This window comes from Lontra canadensis, unplaced genomic scaffold (genome assembly GCF_010015895.1).
Source record: "Lontra canadensis isolate GAN:19392208 unplaced genomic scaffold, GSC_riverotter_1.0 scaffold35, whole genome shotgun sequence".
NCBI lineage: Eukaryota > Metazoa > Chordata > Mammalia > Carnivora > Mustelidae > Lontra > Lontra canadensis.
The window spans coordinates 8,422,693-8,447,375 of record NW_022631029.1 but is presented as its reverse complement, the minus strand read 5'-3'; the positions used below and the strand labels follow the sequence as shown (position 1 = coordinate 8,447,375).

At 39.3% G+C, this 24,683-nt stretch overlaps 1 protein-coding gene across 5 annotated transcripts in view; it reads right to left on the bottom strand.

The window, feature by feature from the left end:
- Positions 1-24,683, bottom strand: part of RBM6 (RNA binding motif protein 6) — a 104,591-nt gene that overhangs the window by 55,278 nt on the left and 24,630 nt on the right. For 2 of the 5 annotated variants that reach the window (XM_032868095.1, XM_032868094.1), the window contains exons 2-5: positions 21,030-21,140; positions 15,227-16,505; positions 12,881-12,970; positions 11,588-11,657 (exon numbers count right to left, since the gene is read on the bottom strand). In XM_032868095.1, coding sequence (XP_032723986.1) covers positions 11,588-11,657; positions 12,881-12,970; positions 15,227-16,505; positions 21,030-21,073 — 1,483 coding nt within the window. In that variant the 5' untranslated portion in view covers positions 21,074-21,140. Of the gene's footprint in view, positions 1-11,587; positions 11,658-12,880; positions 12,971-15,226; positions 16,526-21,029; positions 21,141-24,683 lie in introns of those variants that run through there. The other 3 variants (XM_032868096.1, XM_032868100.1, XM_032868097.1) reach the window with 3 other exon arrangements.

The following is a 24,683-nucleotide window of genomic DNA, read 5'->3' as shown; positions in this document are numbered from 1 at the left end:
AGATTTTTTTTTAAAAGATTTTATTTATTTATTTGACAGAGAGAGATCACAAGTAGACAGAGAGGCAGGCAGAGAGAGAGAGAGAGAGAGAGAGGGAAGCAGGCTCCCTGCTGAGCAGAGAGCCCGACGCGGGACTCGATCCCAGGAACCTGAGATCATGACCTGAGCTGAAGGCAGCGGCTTAACCCACTGAGCCACCCAGGCGCCCTCAAGTTAGAGATTTTAAGCAAAAACCAAAACAGAATCGATAGTTATGTGAATTCCTACCAATGGAAATAATACAACAAAGAAAACAGATGTGCAAGATTGCTATTTTTTTTTCAAAGTCCGGAGTTTTTTTCAAAAATCTCCGATGTACAAGATTTTTTTTTTTAAGATTTTATTTATCCATTTGACAGAGAGAGATCACAATAGGCAGAGAGGCAGGCAGAGAGAGAGGGGGAAGCAGGCTCCCCGCTGAGCAGAGAGCCCAACGCGGGGGCTCAATGCAGGGCTCGATCCCAGGACCCTGAGATCATGACCTGAGCCGAAGGCAGAGGCTTAACCCACTGAGCCACCCAGGCACCCCTCCGATATACAAGATTTCTAACAAGTACTTTGCTCTGTTAAAACCACAAGTGGGGGTGCCTAAGTGGCTCAGTTGGTTAAGCAGCTACCTTCCGCTCAGGTCATGATCTCAGGGTCCTGGAATTGAGCCCCACATTGGGCTCCCAGCTCAGCAGGGAGTCTGCTTCTCCCTCTCCCCCCACTCCTGCTCATGCTCTCTCTCTCTCTCTCATAAAATCTTAAAAAAAAAAAAAAAAAACCCAAAACCTCAATATGCATTATGAAAATTTGGAAAATATCTGATTTGTCAACCTACTATCTGGGAAGAACACGATTAGACTCCATGAAATGTATCATTTTGGCATCTTATAAGCACTTTCAATCCTCTCCCCCTCAACTACTCACATAAGGCTTGCTGGTTTATAATAAAAGATGAAATGAGGAAGATACACAGTCATGATTACTTGCTAAATTTCTCAAAATTGCATATGGCTCTATTTGATTATGCTCCATCTGTGCCAACTGGTTATTAAAAAGGGGGGAGCGGTTGTATTTTCAAGTAGTTTTCAAAGTCCAAAATTAATCTTAGGGTGACTTCTTAACGATGGTTCTCTGGGCCCAGGATATCATTTGTTAGGAAATTCTTACCCTTATTTATTTTCATTCCAGTGACATTAACAATGCTATGTGGGCACAGTGGAGGGGTGTGTCCTTGACCTCAGAGAGTTGGCTTTTTTGAAGATTTTGTTTATTTATTTGAAAAAGAGAACTAGTGGTGGGGAGGGGCTGAGGGAGAGAGAAAGAAACAGACTCACTGTTGAGCAGGAAGCCTGACACAGGGCTCAATCCCAGGACCCAGAGATCATGACCTTAGCCAAAGGCAGAAGACCAACCGACTGAGCCACCCAGGTGCCCCTCGCTCTTTTCATTTCTCTATCTCCAACACAATGGTGCTTAGTTAACACCACAGCAATTGTAATGAGTTTCCTTACTGGAGCAACACACAAGAAAAGTAACTTCTCGCGTCTGTACATATGCAGAAGCTAACTCATCATGAGCTTTCAGTTGAGCCATTTCTCTTTGGGCCTGGGTTATCCATATGCCAAGCTGCAATGATGGTAACTCCTTTGCAGGGTGGTTTCAGAGTGTATGAGATAATGCATTTCAGGACCCCCATGTTTCTATTACAAAGCATTATCAGGGACTAAAGATCAGATAGTACCTGTGTTGGTGCTCCTCAAATATGCCCCAGTATTAAAATTTTGGCACTGATGAATTGCCTCACTGATTTCTAGTTTATGCTAAGAATATATCTGTTTCCCTCATAGATCACTAAGCTATTTTCATTTCAAGTGGGAAAAAAATATGGCCCATAAACATTTTTCCCATTGCCTGGACCCTACTACAAATAAATGGACAAGTCACCACTGTTCTAAGGGACTCTGGGAAGGTTCCACAAAGACAGTGGCTTCTGAGATGGAAGTTGCTCAAGATGAGAACAGATCACACTGCTCCAGCCACTTACCTATTCCAGAAGTAAAATATTACCCAGACAAGGGTCAGACTAATGGCATTCTGTGAGACTCACACTATGACCAGGCCATAAGCCTAGGTCACCTATATCTTGTAACAGAAAACTGATGCCCACCTAAACATACCAGATACCAGCCAGATCCACATTTGGGACCCCCATCTATGATAATATAGAAAGACATTTGGTCTCTGTTCTAGTTTTCTGACATGGAGTTCTTAAAACTCCTGGAATTTCCTGAATGATAAGGGTGATATGAGTGTCTGTTTTTTTAATGAGGTGACTCTTGGGTGGGCTCCTAGATAGCATCAGGATGGGGCCTGATGATCAGAATGTCCAAATCTTGATCAGAAGCTTGGAACTTTTAGCCTTACCCCTCCAATGTGCAGGGACAGGAAAGGAGTTGGAATTTAAGCTAAGCACCAGTAGCCACAATGATTTAATCAAGAATGACTGCATAATGGAACCTCCCATAAAAACCCCCCAATGATGGAATTTGGAAAGCTTCCAGGTTGGTAAAAAGCACCCACATACATCTGTGTGCAATTTTCTCCACTTCTTGTCTATCATTTCCTGTAACAACCATGAAAAGTCCAGTTTCATTTTAACTCTTTGAAAATCATTAACAATAACTTGCTGAACTCTCTGACCAATAATTATTTCCAACCATTCACTTAGCTGTTATTTTTTTTTAAAGATTTATTTATCTGTTAGAAAGAAAGACAAAGCACACACAAGCAAGGGGAGTGGCAGGCAAAGGGAGAAGTGGGTTCCCTGCTGAGCAAGGAGGCCGAGATGGGACTGATCCCAGGACCTTGGGATTATGACCTAAACTGAAGGCCTCGATCAGCTGACTGAATCACTCAGCTGCTCCAGGTGTTATTCTTTTTCTAAGCCTGCTGACTCTAAAATTTCTATGTCTGTCATCCGCTAGTGACTTTAGCATTAGAAATAACTGAACATGTTTTGGGATGTTTGGATGGCTCAATCAGTTAGGTGTCTGCCTTCAGCTTGGGTCATGATCCTGGGTTCTGGGATCGGGTCCCGCGTCAGGCTCCTTAGTCTGAGGGGAGCCTGCTGCTCCCCCTGCTTGTACTCTCAACTCTCTCTCTCACTGGCAAATAAAATAAATAAAATCTTAAAAAAAAAAAAAAAAAGAACTAACCATTTTTCATCAAGTTATCCACAGTGGTAAACTTCAAACTTTCAGCCAAAAAGAACCCATGTAAGAACTCCCACATCCCTTAAAAAAAAAAAAATGATTTATAAGATACTTGACCTATTCAGATGAATACAGATCATCTGTCCCATATATCCATTTTCCACAGAAACTGAAGCCCCCAAGGTCAAAGATTACAATGCTTATGATCGCCAGCATATCCTCTGCACCTCAACACACTATAACTATTGGTTGAATAAATAAATCAATAAACAAACAATAACGTTCTGTAGTAGTTTCAAAGGTAGAGTCATATGCTAATCAGAATGGCACATACTTGGTAGGTAAATGAATCATAAGCTTTTCAAGGGGCACAGGGTGCTGTTTTATTTTTTAAAAGATGAAAATATAACAACATTTTCTAGGCGCAGCATAATGAATTGAACTGAGACTAGGGACAATCAATTATGAACTCTACCTATAAGGTTTAAGTACTAGTCAGTAAGCCATTAATATCTGGTTAAAGCTCTGTTAAATATTCTAAATACTCATGAAAATGCTTTTAAGAAATCAATCTTCATATGACTTGTCAACCAATTTTCAAGGTTTATTTTCTAAAATTGAAATGTAATTTATACCACAAAATAAACTCTTTTAAAGTGTACAATTCAAGGGCACCTGGCTGGCTCAGTAGGTGGTGTGCAGCTCTTGGTCTCAGGACTACAGGTTCAAGCCCCACGCTGGGTGTAGAAATTACTTAAAATCTTAGGGGATGCCTGGGTGCCTCAGCCAGTTGGGCGTCCGACTCTTGGTTTTAGCTTGGGTCAGAGTTGACGTGTCTCTCTCTCTCTCTCCCCTCCCCCACTCTCTCATAAATAAAAATAAAATCTTAAAAAAAAAAATCTTGAGGGGTGCCTGGTCAGTTAAGTGTCTGACTCTTGATTTTGGCTCAGGTCATGATCTCAGGGTTGCGAGATAGAGCCTGTGTCAAGCTCTATGCTGGGTGTGCAGCCTGCTTAAGATTCTCTTTCTCCCTTTCCCTCTGCCTCTCCCCAGCACCCTCCAAAAAAACAAAAAAACAAAAAACAAAACAAAATCCTTAAAAATAAAATATAACAAAATAAACTGTACAATTCAGTGGTGTATTTATAAAGCAGTGTCACCAAAGCTTACACATAAATTAGATAGAGGTCCTAAATGCTAATGTAAGAAACATGGAAGCAGGTAAAAATTGTTTTAATTAACATTTTGAGGGTGCAGAATTTTAGCTAGAAAGGGTGAGCACAGATCAGATGTTCTGGTGTAAGGAGAAAGTTAAAAGAAGAGGCCAATGTAGTTTCATATCCTATAAATAGTTTGTATGTAGAGCCTCTATCTTCTGCCCACTGAAGGTAATTACATAATGACTTTCCCTCCATGGACTGAAGCTAGAAGACAACTGGCTGCTGCACTATTCCCTCTCCCTGATTAGGGACCCTTTAATTCTTGCTACTTCAGCAGAAGAAACTCTTTCATGAATCCTTCTAAACACCCAAAGGCACTGGAAGCCCCATACAGACTTATACAACCTAGAAGATTCAGGCAAAGCCACCTGAGCATTTGGCCAAAGAGACAAATAAGTACAGAAGCCAGAAGCAATTCTACCTAGAGAAGAGTGAGGAACTGGGAAAAGCAAAAAGCTAACAAAGGGCTAGAGTTCAAACACCTTCCCCATCTCGGAGAGGCACATTCCATCTTGGCTAAATAGCTCTGGGGAAGAGGAAACGAACTGCCACTTAAAGCATCTGCTCATCACTGTCATGCTATATTCCCATGCTATCTCTTCTATCATCAGATGTCACATACAGTTTAGGTAGAGATCTCCAAGATTACAAAGTCTACCACCAAAACCCACAAAGGTGGTGGTTCTTATTTCTGAATAAAATGATGCCTTAGGTTGTGAAGATGTTTATCAGTTCTAGAATGAAACTCCAGGGGCGCCTGGGTGGCTCAGTTGGTTAAGCGTCTGTCTTCAGCTCAAGTAGGGATCTCTAGGTCCTGGGATTGAGCCCTGCGTAAGGCTCTCTGCTCAGCAGGGAGTCTGCTTCTCCCTCTCCCTCTGTGCTCTCTCTCTCTCTCTCTCTCAAATAAATAAGTAAAATCTAAAAAATAAAATTTATAGAATAAAACTCCATACCCAAAAGCCCCAAGGAAAGGAAGAATGCAGGGAGTCCAGTAAAAGTCAACGATAATATTAAAACTTCCCTACCGGGGCTGCAGATTACCATAGCCATCCTTCATAACTTAAGTGGTTTCAACAAAGGAGCTTAAATTGAAGAATGAGTCGGAACAGAAAATGAGGACCACCCAGATGCCCCAAGACATTCTTATTTTAAAAGCTTTGCCATTTTTGCTTAAGGCTCCTTTGTAAACTCCCTCCCCAAATGTGGTACCAAATCTAATAAGACTCCTGGCTGCAAATAATACCTTCTGCAGTTTTAGAAATGTGATAAGTAAATGGGATGCTTTCCAATTAGCCTATGGTCAGTTTTCCCCTAAAAACTAAAAATTTTTACTTGTCTATAAATGCCAAAAATACTGCAAAAAAAAAAAGTGTATTTGCATTTTCCAGCTCTATTTTTTCTAAATGACGTTAAGCTATTGTGTCTTTAGCTACTCCATTTGGAGTATCATCAACTATGCATGTCTTGTATCATCAGGGTCAATCCATTTCACAATGGATTTCTGCCCCTAAAGTGACAGATTCTCTCTGGGTTTTTCATCTTTTCTTAAAACTTCTATTTTACCAACATGATGGTAAAAGCTCAAACCATTTCAATTGTGAAAAATGAAAGGTTACGATATAAGCCTGTTACTCAGGGCCACAGAAACTGTGCCCATTTGTTATATGAACGCTAACAGACTCAATGCAAGATATGCCTTCTTCCTACCACTACCTCCATTTAGCCTTCTAACTTTCCTATTAAAATTTTTTTGTTTGCTAAGTAATAAAACAGTACTATAATAATTCTGTACCACTTCAGTAACTATGGAAAATTACTTTTTGTGTATGAGACTTATTAGGAAACTTAATCCAGAAGCTGTATCATTTTTGCTTAAATAATACAAATTCCTTTGGAAAAAGCATCAAAGCATACTGGATGGCATGTAAATCCATCTAAAAACCAAGAACAATTCTATATTCATAAGTTACAGAAACACTTTGGGGCGCCTGGGTGGCTCAGCTGGTTTGGCATCTGCCTTCGGCTCAGGTCATGATCCCAGAGTCCTGGGATCAAGCCCCGCATTGGGCGCCCTGCTCAGTGTGGAGTCTGCTTCTCCCTCTGCCTCTCCCTCCCTCTGTTCCTGCTCTCTCAAAAAATAAAATCTTTTTAAAAAGTGGTATTAATCTACCATCATTCCAAGATCTCTGGAGGAAATATGCTACATAAACAAAGTACAACTAAGGGCATAAAATAGCATCAACCCTACTCTAGCTCCTGCCACAGTTTACTACAGCAGAACTAGTATCAGGTAGGCAAGGCAAGTGTTTGCCATGGGCTCCTAAAGCATATATGCATTAGCCTTTTTGACTTAAAGAAGGTCCACCTGCTTGCTAAGTCTCTTCTAAACTGTACCAAAAAGTTCTAGAATAAAGAATATAATCAATCCAATGCAGTGAGTGGTTCTACCAATTCAGGGCACATCAAAATCACACAGATGACTTGTTAAAGCAATGATGGCTAGGACTTTTCCGCAGAGTTTATGATCTGGTAGGTCTAAATCGGGCTGGAGAATTTGTATTTCTTTCTTTCTATTTCCTTTTTTCGTCAGAGAGAGAGAGTGCACAAGTAGGGGAAGCAGTAGGAAGAGGGAGGAGCAGGCTCCCCACTGAGCAAGGAGCCCAATGTGGGACTCGATCCCAGGACCCTGGAATCACGACCCGAGCCCAAGGCAGAGAGGCTTAACCGACTGAGCTAGCCAAGCATCCTGAGAATTTATATTTCTACCAAGGTCTGAGGTAGTGCTGACACTGCTGGTCCAGAACCCACTCTGAGAACCACTGCACTACTGTTCACAGAAGCTGTTCATTGTAGTCTTTATCTTGCAAGATTTCTGCTGACCACTTAACAATAAAATACATCAATTGTACTGTCAGTTTTTCAACTTTTTATTGAAAATCATTTCCAAGTTACAAAAAAGTTGCAAGAATAACAGCACAAAGAATACACGCATGGACCTGTTACCCAGATTCAGCTATTGATATATTTTTGTTTTGTTTTTCTTTTTTGTTTATTTTTTTATTACATTATGTTACCATACATTACATCATTAGTTTAGGATGTAGTGTTCCATGATTCACTGTTTGTGTATATAGCTACTGAAATACTTTGTTGTATCTAATGTATCATTCATTACTCTCTTCCTACCCTGTCCATACACAGCAAGTATTTTTCCCTAAAACCACATGAGAGAAAAAAGCATACAACTTGGTCCTCTACCCCTAAAAACTTCAGTTTGTACTTCCTAACAAGGATGTTCTTTTATACAAATACAGTAGATATCAATTTCAGTGAATTCAACATCCATACACCACTACCACAATCCATACGGAGGAGTTCCATCCCGCCCAAAATTCCCTCATGCTTCCACTTTACAACTGACTCCTCCCCGAACACCCTGGCAACCACTACTTTCTACTCCTTTTAATTTTGCTTTTTCCAGAACATCACAGAAATGGAATCATGCTGTATGTAGTCCTTTTAAAAATTATGATCAAATACACATAACATAAAACACACCATTTAACCGTTTTGAAGTGTGCAATTCAGTGGCATTTAAATACATTCACAATGTTATCCAGCCATCCCCACTACCTGCTTCCAGAACATTTTTATCACCCCAAAAAGGAAACCCTATACCCATTAAACGGTCACTCCCCATCTCCCCCTTCTCCAGCCTCAGACAACAGCCAAGCTACCTAATTTGCTTTCTTCTTCCATGGATATGCCTATTCTGGATATTTTATGTAAATGGGATCATACTATATGTGCTCTTTTGTGCCTGGCTTCTTTCACTCAGCACAATGTGTTCAAGATTCATCCAAGTTATAGCATGTATCAGTTTTTCATTCCTTTTTATGGCAGTGTGTAGCCTTTTCAGTCTGGTTTCTTTTACTCAGCACAATACCTGAGATTCCTCCACGTTGTTACGTACATGTGTAGTTTCGTCATTTTTATTGCTGAGTAGTATTCCACTGTAGGCACACCAAAGCTTGTTCATCCAGCCACCAAATTTCACTCTCAATACTTTTCCCAGGAATGTAATCATTTCACTCAAGGTAATTTACAACTAATGGGGTTATAATATATTTGCAAATGGCAAAAGAAAAACTCGAATATATATCACATATGTAGCTTCACAACTCCTTATCTGCAATCCCAAAATCCCTTAAATATTAAGTGTTTTGGAAAATTTTCAAGTCATCTGAAGTCATTTGGAGACAAATCCTGACCTGTGGTATACTGTGTCTCTTTACAGTCTTTATAGTCCTCTCAGTGAGAATATTCACATATTTTGGTGCAGAAGTATTATTATGACTGATATACATCCCACTGGGGGATATAATTCATATTTGATCTATGTACCACATTGCCTTTCTGTATTCAGAAAAAGTCATAAACTTATTTGACCCCACAGATTCCGGATAAAAGTTGTGGCCCTGTATTCACACAGCCCTAAATGAAACAAAAATTAAATCAATGATTACCAGAGTCAGTGAACAGGCATTATCTTTTCTCTCCATTATAGACTGGTTCCCCATTACACCAACTAAACCTCTGCCCTACAGTCCCCTTCTTATGAGCAATGTCCATCCTGCATGGTCTTTGCAGGTTATTATAAGCCTAAAGAAACTGACTGCCATTTATGAAAGTTACCTCTTCTACTAAAATACACATAAAGTCTTTTAACAAGCAAATGTTAAAAACATTCTTAAAACATCTGATTGCTTCAAGGCATATTCTTCAGCAGATATACGGCTGCACTGCTCTGAAACCTAAATGACCCCTTTAACGTTCCTCACCTGAGAAGAGAACGCAGCTGCTATGCATACACATCACAGACACTTACTCATTCCATGCATACTGAGAACCCATCAGTGCCAGGGAAAGTGGCAAGCACGAGGGTAACAGGAAGTAACAAGATAGACAAGGCTCCCACTGTCATGGAACTAACTCTCTGGGAGGAATAAGATACACAAAACCACTGAGAAAATACCAGAATGATCGATCCTATGACAACAAACCAGGATATGATGAAAAACCACCAAGGAGTGATTCTGGATTGGATGGTGAGGTAAGGCCTTGAGAGGTGAAACTGAAGCCAAGAACTAAATCCCAAAAGACGAGTGAGGATCAGAGGGAAGGACAGTGCAAAGGCCCTTTCAGAGAAAGAAGTCTGTACTGATCAAGTCTACTTTAGAAAGGTTCAGTGTGGCTAGAGCATAAGAAGAAAAGTGGAGAGCAGTATGGGATGACGTCAAATAGCCAATGGCCAGCTCATGCAGGATTCTGTAAGTCAGAACAAAGAATTGTGAATTTCTTCCAAATGAGATGGAAGACCATTAGAGGATTTTAGGCATGGCAGTTAACATGATCTGATGGATATCTTCAAACATTCATTCTACTTGCCACGAAGAGATGGATCACATGGGACTGGTAATCCAATTCTCTCATTAAAAAAAGAACCATGTATACATATTTAATACACTGTCACTTCATATAATAAAATGCCAAGAAAAGACTGTATTTCCTGAAAGGTGATTTTTTTTTTTTAAACCACTGTCTTGAATGATTTCACATGAGTATCAATGTCTTTGGTCTGCCAATTATGTTTCTAACAGCTACTATACCATGCAAATTTAAGAACTACTTCTATGGACCTTATACATTAAGTATTACTCTGCTAAAAAATCTGACAATATAAAGTCAATGAGTACTAAAGAAATGAAGAGTTTAAGTTGCTATTTAAACTTCAAGACATCTCTACTTTCCTTAAAATACCAGTACTTAATAAAAACACAGTTCATGAAATAAGACCAAAGCTGAGGTTACTGCTGTCAGTTAAAAAGTAACTGTGGCCTATAAATTCTACTCTTAGTTCCTAAAGATAATAGTACATCTAGAAAGTATGTATGAGACACGTGCAAAAAAAAAAAAAAAAAAAGACATGAATGTGTAAGAACAACATTACTACTCTTATGTTTCCACAAATTGAGGATTTTTTTTTTTGAGAATTGAGGCTTTTAAAACAAAAAAATATTTAGCCTTCTAGAAAAATATTTACAGAAAAAAATACTTCTGGACTTCACAAAAATACCAAATTATTTCAAGCACAAAAATTTATTTTTATGGTAGTCTCCCTCTGCAGAACCAAACTGAAGCAGCTCTCTAGTTAATACAAAGAAATTTATTCCATGGTAAAACTGTTTAGAGGTAAACTATATCCTCAAAATACAGCATACTCTTACTTGACGTGTTCTTTAATTTGGATTACTAAAATTCTAAGTTCTGTGAACAGATTAATGATCTACTTTCTTCAATTTAAAATCCCACAAGAGATCACTTGAAGATTACCTTCACTTTTAAATCATTTCATATTATATAGACTAAAATATCACTCAATGCCTTGAGTACCTAGCATTTCACTTTCAGGTTTTTGTACTAAGATTTGAAGGAAGTGACCAAACATGATACTCTAAAACACTAGGACAAAATGAAAAATTTAATCTGTAGTTCAGACCATAGAGCAGAGGTCAAAGAGAAAGTTCTTCTCGATCTATTCATGGGTTTCAACAAAACAGCTGTTGCAGGGCTTCATTCTCAGAGCAAGACTGAAAATCCAAGAAACCGCTAATTTGTACAATTTCTCTGGAAAGTTGTAAATTTCAGGCTGAAGCAACGAAATGTAAATTTTTAAACATAGTAGTAAATTTATTAAATCCTGCCAGGCTCAAACATAAATACTCCACCACAATGAAGAACATACACAGTAAATTTAATGATTCTATAAAATATATTCAGGGATAAATGCTACAACACTAACTTTCTATCTTAAACGCTACAACACTCACTTTATATCTCATAGGCACCCAGAAGAACTGGAACATGCATCCTCATCGCCCATGTGTGGACAAACAGCCACAAAGAACCACAGCTAAGCCTAAAGTTGGCTGTTCTTTGAAGGCATCAACAGGAGGCTTCTGGAAATCTTAACCGTGGTTTCTTAAAATAACTTTGAGTAACACATGATGCAGAAATGTGACAAAGACTCTTCCTAACCCAAGGCCACTGGCATGTGCAGAAACTCACCTGTGTTATACTCCTTCAACTCCAAGTCCTTTACAGGCACGCCATCAGGAGTCCGAAAGGCATTAAGAATCTGCAAGAATATGGTATATACACGAATGATGTAAATCATTAACCAAACACTGAATATTTAATTTTCCCTCCTTGATTTTATTCTATGTAATTTAAGGCTATGATCACTTTATTAAGGCAAAATTAACCCGTGTACACTCTAGGCATTCAAAACTGTTAATGAGCAGAACATAATTACTCAAAAATTTCCAAGTACACAAAAAAGGCAGAAGAACATAACCATCAAGTACCCAAGCTCTGAAATCAGACTGCCTACGTTCCAAGCCTCTCTTGCTCTCTTGCAGTGTAACTTTTCAGTGCCCAGTTTCTCATCTGTTAAACACAGGATGATGCCCTGGGCTCATGTCAGTCCAGAGCCATGGCACTTAACTCCCTCAGCCTGGTCAGGTTATTTTTCCCATCTTCAGAGGGACTGCTCTCTCGCAGCATTCAGGCCTGGGCTCAAATGTCATTTCCTTAGCGATACCTTCCCCCAACTACCCAAATGAAAATAGCCCCTAGCCCAGTTACGCTCAACACCTTTATTTTAGTTTCCTTTAGATCATTTATCACTGCCTGAAATTATGTTTTTTTGTTTACTTTTTTATTATCCATGGACGCAGTGACTTTACAATACTCACTGCTGTATCACTCAGTGCCTAGCATGTGCTTGGTGCTTTGTATTTGGAAGGAATGAATAAAGAGTACCTATTCCTAGGATGCAGTCATAATTAAAGAACTAATGCTTGTAAGCATCATGTGACGCCTGGCACAGAGTAAACACAGTCTGCTCTTCCTATTATAAAAGCCTGACCAGATTTTCCTGTAAGTTCAGCCATTATTTACTCAGCCAGTCCTTCAACACTGAAGAGTTATGCAGCTTCCAGTTTTTACTACTGTAAATAAACTGCATCTTTATGTATGCAATCCAATGCTCCCTCTGGGATTATGCCTTAAAGGATGATTACCAGGTCTGAGGATAGCAATCATGAACCTCAGCTCAGTGAGTGAATACATAACTGCTGAAATCTACGTAAATTCTATGGATTGTACCCAAGCCAACTTGCTGGTTTAGCTACTGTACTATAGTAATATAAGATGCTAACACTGCAGGAAGAACACCCAAAATTTCCCTGTAAGTTTCTCTGCACCTTCCTATGAATCTATTAATTTTTCAAAACAAAAAGTAAAAATAATTTTTTAATTGACAAAAAAAGGAAAAAGAAAAAGAAAAAAGAGCCTTACCTCTTCTTTTGTGGCATTTTCAGGCACCCCACTTAATCGAATAAGCTTGCTTGGTTTTTCCTCATTTGGGCCAGTCCTATAATCTTGATCCTTGAATCCAGAATAAAAAATTATTTCAGAAATAAAAGCATGTTAGTTTGCAAATGAAAGCAAAGATGAAATGCAAGTTCTCAGGATCAAATATCAAAATCACTTGCATCACATTAAAATATGAAAAATTATAATTCCCTACTTTTCTGAGTTCCAAAATTTGATTTCAAATCATTAGTATGTAAGTGTGCTAAAATCAAGGCTCACTGAGGAGTCTTGAAATAGTAAAGCAGAACATTAAGAGAAACAGTGCTGAATAGGACTTATTACCATGAAAAAAAAAAAAAAACCACTAACATTCTCAAAAGTATTTTTCGCATAATAAAAAAAATATGTATACATATGTAAATATATGTATGTAAAATTTTCCTTTCCTGAATGAGAAAATAGGAAAAAATATTTTAATCAGGTGCCATTTGTCAAAGATGTCAACTATAAATAAATTTCAGAACAAAATCAAAAGGTGTCATCTGACCATACAAGAGTACAATTCAGAGAAATCTGCATTTTTTTTTTTTAAGATTTTATTTATTTATTTGACAGACAGAAATCACAAGCAGGCAGAGGCAGGCAGAGAAGGAGGAAGCAGGCTCCCCGCCAAGCAGAGAGCCCGATGCGGGGCTCGATCCCAGGACTCTGGGTTCATGACCTGAGCCGAAGGCCGAGGCTTTAACCCACTGAGCCACCCAGGTGCCCCAAATCTGCATTTTCTGTATTCACAGAAGCCTCAACTGCAACGTCCTCGCTTACTCTTTAAAGTGTCCTAATCTTGGGGCTCTTAGGTGGTTCAGTGGGTTAAGCCTCTGCCTTCGGCTCAGGTCATGATCTCAGGGTCCTGGGATGGAGCCCCACATTGGGCTCTCTGCTCGGCGGGGAGCCTGCTTCCCTCTCTTCTTCTGTCAGTCTCTCTGCCTACTTGTGATCTCTCTCTATGTCAAATAAATAAAATCTTCAAAAAAAAAAGAGTGTCCTGATCTGAACAATAGTCAATCACCTCTAACATTCTCAAAATTCATTATTTGGTTAACATGTCTTAAGATTATTGTCCAAAGTAACAGAAGCCTGAGTTGAGATGGGGAAAACCTACTTCAAAAGATAATATTTGCATTAACCAACTGCAAACTTAATTCTTCTCACTTATTGAAATTCAACATTTAAGTCAATTAAGTTACCTTAAAAAGATACTTGAAACACTAACATCACCTTCTCATGACTACCGAAAGACTCCTAGGGATTCTGTATATCCTAAATGAGTTTCAGAAAATGCACCTTACTGGCTGGCTCAGTCAGAAGAGCCTGCGACCTGATCTCGGGGTCACGAGTTTGAGTACCATGCTGGGTGTAGAGATTACTTAAATAAATAAAAATATAAAAAGAAAAAAGTGTACCCTAAACAACCACAAGGCCTGACTAAAAAGAACTGAGAGAACCAACTCCCAAAGACATTACTTTCTAACTAAATTATCTCAAGGCATTTAAATCCTCAGCATAAACAAAATAATGAAGAGATATACACCAAAAGTATGAACTGAGCTGAGAGTCACTGCTCTAGAGATGTACATTCCATTCTCGAATATACATTTTTTTTAAAGATTTTATTTTTAGGGGTGCCTTCGGCTTAGGTCGTGACCCCAGAGTGCTGGGATCGAGCCCTGTGTTGGGCTCCTTACTCACTGGGAAGCCTGCTTCTCCCTCTCCCACTCCCCCTGCTTGTATTCCCTTTCTCGCTCGCTCTCCCTCTCTCTCTCTCTCTGTGTGTGTGTGTGTGTGTGTGTCAAATAAATACATAAATAAAATCTTTAAAAAAAAAAAGATTTTATTTTGAAAAGTAATCTCTAGGGGTGCCTGGGTGGCTCAGTGGGTTAAGCCTCTGCCTTCGGCTCAGGTCATGATCTCAGGGTCCTGGGATCGAGCCCTGCATTGGGCTCTCTCTGCTCAGCAAAGAGCCTGCCTCCCCCACTCTCTCTGCCTGCCCCTCTGCCTACTTGTGATCTCTCTCTCTCTGGCAAATAAATAAAATCTTTGAGGAAAAAAAAAAAAAGTATCTCTACACCCAACATGGAGCTCACACTTACAATCCTGAGCTCTAGAGTCACAAGCTCTACTAACTGAGCCAGTCAGGTGCCCCCATTTTGTTTTTTAATGGTTACAGAAGGGGAGACCCAGGACCAAGGATCCTGGACCCTACGCTTCATCCTTCAGAAATGCCTTATGATACAACAAGAAGCAGAAAAGCAATCTACTCCGTTAATATACCTGAAGGTCCCGCTGGGCATCTCGGGAGGTTTTGCCCTCTGGAAAAGACTTGCTCTGACCATAGCCGAATATCTGGCTTCCCGGCAGCCTGTGATCCACATCTCGGTACTCCATGCTTCTGTAATCAGTGTCTTCCCGGCCAAGAAAGTCCAGACCACCTTCTTCTTTAAACACACCAGCATCTGAACTCTGTTGTTCACCTCCAGAAAGTTGTGACTTGTCTTGGTCTTGAAGTGGACTCTGGCTGTTTTGAAAGTCCGATGTGGACTCATGTTCAAAGGCTGCATCTTGTTTTTCTCCTTCTCTTGTTTCTGAATGTTCAAATTCTCCCTTCTGAATGCCAAAAGCAGGCCTTTCTGTTGTATGGTCATGTGTGGATTCTTCTCTCTTGTTCATGTTCATACCAGAATGTTCTCTATCTTGTGTAGAGGGTTGTATGTAATCCAAAATATTTGGATCCACAGAGGGCATCTCCCTATCTTTGAACTCCATACAAGGTCCCACCTCTCTGCTCCTAAAATCCTGATCAGTCCTGGACCGGTGTCTACCTCTGAAATCTGAATGTGGCGTATCCCTGTCCCTAAAGTCTAGATCACTAGTACCTGAACCTCGGCCTCTGAAGTCCACCTGTGTTCCATCTTTGTCCCTGAAGTCCAAATCAGACACATCTCTATTCCTAAAGTCAGAACGGGACTGATCTCTGGCCCTGAAATCCAAATCTGATAAATCTCGTCCCCTAAAATCTGTGTGGGATCCATCCCGGCCTCTAAAATCTAAATCATAAGTGCCCCGGCCCCTGAAGTCAGATGAAGGAGCATCCCTACCTCTGAAATCAACAGTGTGAGCATCCCTGTCTCTGTAGTTCATGTGAGATGTCTCCCTACCTCTATAATCCATAGAAGTCCCATCTCCACCCCTATAGTCCATTGGTGGTCCTTCTCTATCCCGAAAATCCCCAGAATGTATGTCCCTACCCCTGAAGTCCAACTGTGATGAATCTCTGCTCTGGAAATCAGAAGATGGAAAATCTCCCCCCCTGAAATCATGTCCAGGTCCCTCCCCTCCTCGATAGTCACCACGCGGTCCGTCTCTAGCTCCATAGCTGAAAGAATGCTCCTCTACATTTGCAAAGGGAGGCCCCGAATGCCCCTGGAAATCAAAGGGAAGTGAATCTCTGCCAGGAAAGTTGCCAGAGTGTCTCTCTTGAGCATGACTCTTAAGGGGAGGAGGAGGATAATCCCTGTTCCACCCGGGAGCAAACCTTTCTTCTTGGCTCCCACTGTAGAAACAAAGACAGTGTTATTCATATTGTCCAGAGAGTTTGAAATCTACACACCAGCATATTCTTCTCTAATCACAGCACATTCTTCTGTAAACATTTTTTTTTTGGCAGAGTTCTGTAACAAGGTCCTAGATCTGCAGAAAACAGCAATGTTTTGCTATTTTAAGACGAAGTGGCGGAGTAAACTTTTATGTTCCCATTTCAGAACACGAGGAAAGTCAACACAAGGTTTTCAACATGACTGCTGCAGAAAAAGCTTTCACCCAGTCCTGCAACAGGGAAAATCCGCAACACCAGATAAGCTAGCAATGGTGACACACTACAAAAATTTCCATTTCCTACAGCCAGGGAACTTAGAATTCCAAGATCAACATGATGATTCCTATACGTCAAATAAATCAATGCACTATAAATGTATTACAGTAAATTTCAGGAGGTGTCTTTCTCATTTCTGCATACAACGATAATATTGCAAAATATTTGATTACAGCTACAGCATAGACACCACCCAGATCGGAATGGATGTACGCCCAAAATGAAGGAACACTGGCTGTAAATCACCAGTAGGAGCACACAAGGGTACACCAGCTGAGCATAAACCCTGGCCACATCTAAAATCCAGTTCTACAGTGGCTCCACCTAGAAGCGCTCTCACCTGGGTCCTATTATTTTAACTACCCAAGAGTATCACAAAAGGCAGCATGAATCATGCTACAAAGCATATGTACGTCAACTTAGCCAAGAAACAGCATCTAGCTTAATGCTGAAAGGGACATAGAGAGAGCATTAGGCCTTCAAGTATTATCTCCAGGTCCCAAAGGAAGAAGCTGATATTCCAGATTCTAATGCCTCGTACTAGTTTTTCATAGTAGTAAAATATATTTAAAAATAAGCAAAGTATTAAATTCACATCCTCAGTTTACAAAACTCAAGAGATAAATGAGAACTGGCCTACTCTTTCATTCTACCCGATTCTTCCCTTTGCCTAGCCTTCAGACCATTTACACACTTAGGCTTTGGTAAAAAGGAATTTAAATAGGCAATCAGATACCTAGGAGCCTGAGCTTAAGGGTGAGGGGAGGGTACAAAAAAAGAAAACGGGAAATTATCTGAAGGGCTATGTGCTATTTAGCAGTAAAACAAAAAGTATTAGGAAATCACATCCAACTCCGTTCTCTCCTACCAGAATATACAGGATATGACCCTCTGAGCACAGACTATACCACGAGAGAAAAACTCAAAGGACAACTGATTCTGGGTCACTCAGTTCAGGAGAAAGAGTTACAAGGCCAAACCCTTCCTTAAAGTAATAGGACTTCAACAACAGTAACCTGAACATTAGAATGATGCATATTTAATGGCTTTTCGGAACATGATGACTTCCATTAGCTCCCATTAACATTAGTTATGTCTGTATGGTTCATCCCAAGAGGAGCAAGTTGAAACATTCTTCGTATTTTGCACTAAAATTAAGACATTATCACTAACTCTAGTGTCTCCCATATTTAAAATCATCAAATCCCAATAGTTAGCTTATAGGAAGACTTAAGCTTCAGCAAATACTCATGGGTGCTGAGGTATCTAAACCTACATGTTTTCTGACCAGAGTGTTTCTAACACTGTCTTTGAATACCGCCCTGAAGATTATACTACCCTCTTAAGTTGGGAGGATCAAATAGATCTAGAGTAACCTACTGTACAAGGGTTCTTAGAAATGTATTTTATGCAGACTATTCAAGAAACAGTTCTATTAACATAAAATAGCAGCGATTATGAAAATCATTTTCAATCAAATAAAATTTAAGAAGCTGATAAAATAAAATGTAAAATCATTTTCCTGTAAGATACCTTTTTTTTTTTTAAGGTTTTGTTTTTGGACACAGAGAGAGAGATCACAAGTAGGCAGAGAGGCAGGCAGAGAGAGCAGGGGAAGCAGGCTCCACGCTGAGCAGAAAGCCCAATGTGGGGCTCGATCCCAGGACCCCGAGAACATGACCTGAGCTGAAGGCAGAGGCCCAACCCACTGAGCCACCCAGGCGCCCCTGTAAGATACCTTTTTTTTTTTTTGGTAAGATACCTTTTAAAAAAAAATCCAAATTAGTCTTCCAAAAAATTATGCTATATAAACTACATCTCTCTTCTAGTCAAAGACTTTAAAAACAGCATGTAATGACTTACATTTAAACTAAAATTATGGGCACCTGGGTGGCTCAGTTGGTTGAGCAACTGCCTTTGGCTCAGGTCATGATCCTGCAGTCCCAAGATTGAGTCCCACATCGGGCTTCCTGCTCAGTGGGGAGTCTGCTTCTCCCTCTGACCCTCTCCCCTCTCATGCGCTCTCTCTCTCTCTCAATCTCTCTCAAGTAAATAAATAAAATCTTAAAAGAAAAAAAAAACTAAAATTAAGGTGGAGGAATATAATTTTAAATAACAAACTGGTCAAACAAAAAATGTTCTGAAAATGTTTTTTCAAGTTACAAAATAGAGCTAAGGTTACCCAACATTTCTGAAGGCTTAACTACACAATCTAAATAAATAAAAAATTTTTAAAAATAATCTAAATTAGGCTAATTCTGTACAAAATAGGCTTACTTACAAAATAGTTATCTATAAATATAAGTAAAAAAGGATAGATTACAACCTAAATATTTAAAAATGCTGATGTATAAGCCCACTGATCTAGACTAGGGATCGGTGAACTTTCCACAAAAAAGCCAGATATTATTGGTATTAGGCTTTGCAGTCTGTCACAACTATTCAACTCTGCCATTGTGGCATGGAAGCAAACACACACAATATCTAAACATATGATCTTGGGTGTGTTACAATAAAACAAAAGTGAGCTAAAGACTATAATTTGCTGACCACTGACACAGACCTTAAATTTTGAAAGGAAAAATGTACCCAGCATCATCACCATTGCTTTAACTTAAAGACTGCTGAGCCAAAAGTAAAGACCAATATCTAGTATTTATGAAACACTAGCTTTACTAAATATTTTATGGATTTTTAAAACTCAGTTCTCTATCTAATTTTTCACTGGAACCCCCAGCTTCAGAATGATGAGAACACCTCTTGAATTTGTGTGATAAAATCCCACAGACTGCCAATCCAAAAGAAAATTTACTAGTAACAGAAGTTTCAATTGGAGCATTTAAAAAATATATACATATATATTTATAACATACATATAAATATTTAATATATAATTTTAAAGATCAGATTTCTTTGCCATATACCAAGTAAAATCATAAAACCATAAATCATAAAAATCACATTCCTTTGGCATTTTATTAATTGTAAGCATAATACAAAAGCTTTAAAAATACAGTCATCATCATTTATTATATTGGCTATAAAAAAATTAACTCCCTACAGATCTAAAATATAATCTACTAATAACTGAAAGGTACTACTTTCTCAACTCATCTTTGTACCCAGTAACACTTAATATTGAAAATGTACCTTAGAAAATTGCATCCCGTAATTTTTTTTTTCTCAGAACTATTTTTGATAACTGAAACACAACTTGCCATGGGCCAAACACAGCTCTGGATTCTAGACATAAATTAGTGAAATTAACAAAACTTTTATTTACATATATAAATGTTCATGTATGTTTTTGCTAGCTTTCCTTATTTGCCAAGTATGTATTACTTTGTTAAAAGTGATTTAAAAAAAATAATTGGGGGATTATTTTTTAATGTTTAAAAAGTGCTGAAACAGGAGCACCCGGGTGGCTCAGTGGGTTAAAACCTTTGCCTTCAGCTCAGGTCATGATCCCAGGGTCCTGGGATCGAGCCCTGCATCGGGCTCTCTGCTCAGCAGGGAGCCTGCTTCCCCCTCTCTCACTCCACCTACTTCTCTGCCTACTTGTGATCTCTGTCTGTCAAACAATAAATAAAATCTTTAAAAAAAAAAAAGAAGTGCTGGGGCATCTGGGTGGCTCAGTGGGTTAAGCCTCTGCCTTTGACTCAGGTCATGATAATCAGGGTCCTGGGATCGAACCCCACATTGGGCTCTCTGCTCAGTGGGGAGCCTGCTTCCCCCTTTTTCTCTGCCTACTTGTGATCTCCGTCTGTCAAATAAATAAAATCTTTAAAAAAAAAAAAAAGTGCTGAAACATTGGGATGCTTGGGTGGCTCAGTCAGTTAAGTTTCTGCTTTCGGCTAAGCTCAAGTTCCCAGGGCCCTATGATTAACTTCCACATTGAGCTCCTTGCTTAGTGCGGAGCCTGCTTCTCCCTCTGCCTGCTGCTCCCCCGTTTGTGCTCTCTCTCTGACAAATGAATAAAATCTTAAAAAAAAAAAAAGTGCTGACACACAAAACACTTGGCATGCTCAGTATTCAACCTCACAAGCACTTTGGAAATGACTAGAAATTTTTTAAATAGTTTCTATTTTTAAAAAGCAGAGCTATTTCTATACAAAGAAAATATCCCTCTTTATGATAGACCAAAAAATATTATATATCTTTACCATTAAAATATTACAATTTCAGTATTCAAATTTCAAGACTTACCGAAAAGGTCCTGTTCTGTTAGCAGATCGAGAATCCCCCCACATCTCTTTCTATGTTAAGAGAGCCCAGTAAGTAGATCCTTTTGCTACCAAAGTCTGGTTATAATAGTACCTGTATAAAATAAACCACAAAATATAAACATATTAGAACATGAAGAAAAAAGCTAATTTCTTCCACCTTGCTTTATCAGGAACAACAACAGGGATATTTTTGGAAGTCACTTTTAGTTTGTTTTTTTTTTTTTTATTTTAGAGAGAGGGAGGGAGCACGCATGCACTAGTGGGGTAAAGGGGAGAGGGAGTCTCAAGCAGACTCCACACTGAGCACTGTGAGAGCCTGACGCTACAACCTGAGCCAAAACCAAAAGTCAGGTCACTTAATTGGCTATGCCACCCAGGCACCCCAGAAGTCACTTTTAAACATTTACTTATTAATTTATAACAAGAATAACAAGAAAAATACTTTTTTTTTTTTGAGGGAACGAGCAAGAGAGAGAGGTGGGGAGGGGCAGTGGGAGAAGAGAAGAATCCCAAGCAGGCTCAATGCCCAATGGTAGAGCCCAATGTGGGACTTGTTCTGACAACCCTGAGATAACGACCTGAGACAAAATCAAGAGCTGGACACTCAACCAACTGGGTCACCCAGGCGCCCCAAGAGAAATAAATTTTTTTTTTAAAAAGATTTTATTTATTTATTTGAGAGAGAGATCACAAGTAGGCAGAGAGGCAGGTGGGGGGGGGGAGGAGGCTCTCCACCGAGCAGAGAGCCCGATGCAGGGCTCGATCCCAGGACCCTGAGACCATGACCTGAGCCGAAGGCAGAGGCTTGACCCACTGAGCCACCCAGGCGCCCAGAGAAATACATTTTTAATTAAAAATTAAATTTAAACATTAAAATTAAATTTAAAACATTTTAAATTAAAAATGTATTTCTCTTGGGGTGCCTGGGTGGCTCAAGTCAGTTAAGTGTCTGCCTTCAGCTCAGGTCATGATCCCAGAGTCCTGGGACTGGTCCAGCTCCTCGCTCCACAGGGAGTCTGCGTCTCCCTCTGCTTCTGCTCCTCTCTCCCACTCATGATCACTCTCTCTCTAAAATAAATAAAGTCTTTAAAAAAATGTGCACTCTGGAGCATCATAAGTTTCTCAATGTTATAAGAATGGTTTATGTTTTCTAAATATTTACTAATTTTTCTATCCTCCATTCACCTTCCTTTTTGGAAACAGCGTCTTTAATATTAACACCATTCAGTCCATGGCTGATCCTATACAATCTTGCCTAGTCAATCAGAATAGTCTACCACTCTCATCACAGTAATTTGCTCTAAAAATGGGCATGTACCAAGATGTACCATACTGTGAGAGAAACATTATTTAGAATTAAAACAAATCAAAACCTAGCATGAAAAGCTCTTTATCTGCTTCTTAACTGTCCAACTGTATCAGTAAGAGAACTATTAACAGAGAACAGAGATTCCTCTTTACCAAAAAACTTATCTGCGTAACAGGGCAAAGTCTGTTTCTCAAACATCTCTTCTCACCTTTATGCTAAGGATCTTCCTCTCCTTTGTACTCTGAGGTCCCTAACCCTCTCCTTATTTGGTATGTCATATAAACCTCATGTTGCCGGACTGCCTTGGAAATGTCATGTTTGCATGGATTCCTCATACATGGATTCCCCATATGTATGACACTATATTTAATTTTCTCCTGCTAAAAGATAAATAAATAAAATTAGAACTAAAAATGGGCATGTAACCCAAGTCAACCTGAGAAGTCATCTACACAACCTCTGCTGCAGTTACTAAAAAAGATGCAAACTTTCAATGCCATGGATTTGGCAATAGCTTCTTAAATATGACACCAAAAGCACAAGGAAAAAATTAAGTAGACTTCACCAAAATAAAAAACTTAAGTGCAAACAAAGTACACTACCAAGAGAGTGAAAAGACAAACCACATTTCAGCAAAATGGCAGATGAGGAAGTTCCAAAGTCTCATTCTTCCACAGAAACATCAAAAAACAGCAGTAAATGTTTGAGCCAGCTCTGCTGGCTTAGAAAACAGCCAAAGGTGCATAACAACGAAGAGAATGTGCAATCAAGAAAAAGCTATCTTCAAAATAACAGTCAAGTTTTGTGGTGGTTTCATTCACCCCTGTCCCACCCACCCTTGCACAGGCAGAGGTTTTATCTTGAAGAAATGGCAGCCTAGTTCCCAGCTCCCTCCTTCAAATAAGAGGGAAACCTGATTTGCAGATTACTGTGCACATCTCTTCTAATCTGTCTGGGAGATATCTGAAGGACTGATGTGAGGATTGGTGCTTGTCTCTGTTTCATCTAACTCAGAACCTGAGTGGTGGGTAGGGATAGGGTAAGAAGCATTGCTAGTAAAAGCTACAAAGCAGACTCAGATATGGGAAAGTTGGGGTGAAAACACTTCGGGAAATTAGGACATTCCAAAGTAACAAACATAGGGGAAATTTTAGAAAACTACATGCATACTCAGACAAGACACATGATGAGACAAGACCTGAGAAGACCTTAAGCTTTCACCTCAGGTTGATCCCAAGGCCCAGAGCAAGCCTAGCCAAATGTTGAAGGAATGCCCCAGTACAGAATCAATATAAAAAACAAACAGAGGTGGTTATTCATTTTGCTCCTTTTCTCTTTGTTTTTGTTAGTGTTTTTTGTTCGTTTTCATTTGTTTGAGCTTCTGGTATTCATGGAAAACATTAGATGAACATGAGTTAATGGAACAGACATCAGTGATCATGCAGTGATGACAAAGAATAGTCTTTGCAAAACAGTTTAGAAAAAGCCCCAAAACAGACTACTACAGCCTTTAACAATCCCCCACCACCACATCAGCAAACTCCAACAAAAGGTACATCTGATTTCCAGAGTTACCATATTATGATAGTCAAATGCCCAATTTTCAGTAAGAAAAAAAAACACAAGACATACAAAGAAACAAAATAAACTTACAGAAACTATCTCTAATAAACCCAGATATCAGATTTACTAGACAAGGACTTTCTAACAATGGGAGAAATTATGCTTAAAGAACTAATGGAAATCAGGAAAACAACGCATAAGCAAAATGAGACTATTTACAGAGACAGAAATTTATACAGTGGAATAAAAATCCTGGAGCTGAAAAGTATAATAATTGAAATGAAAAGTTCACCAGAGTGGTTCAACAGATTAGAGTAGGCAGAAGAATCAGCAAACTCGGAGGGAAAAGGATTGAAATTATGAAGTCTAAAGAGCAGAAAGAAAAAAGAACAAAGATGAACAAAACCTATGGGGTTTGGAGATACTGTCAAACTGACAATGATTATGTAATAAATGAGAAGGGAGTCCCAGAAGGAAAAGAATGGGCAGAAAGATTATTTGAAGAAATACTGGCCAAAGAAAAGAAAATTTCCCCCAATTTTATAAAAGATATGAACCTACAAATCTAGGAAGCTAAATGAAATACAATGAAATATCCACTTGGGTAGCTCAACTGGTTGACCACTCCACTCTTGCTTTCAGCAAGAGTCATGATCTCATAGGTGGTGGGATGGAGGCCCTCGGCCCACTCCATGCTCAGTAGGGAGTCCACTTGAGGATTCCCTCCCTCTGCCCCTCCCCCAACTTGTACACAATGCACGT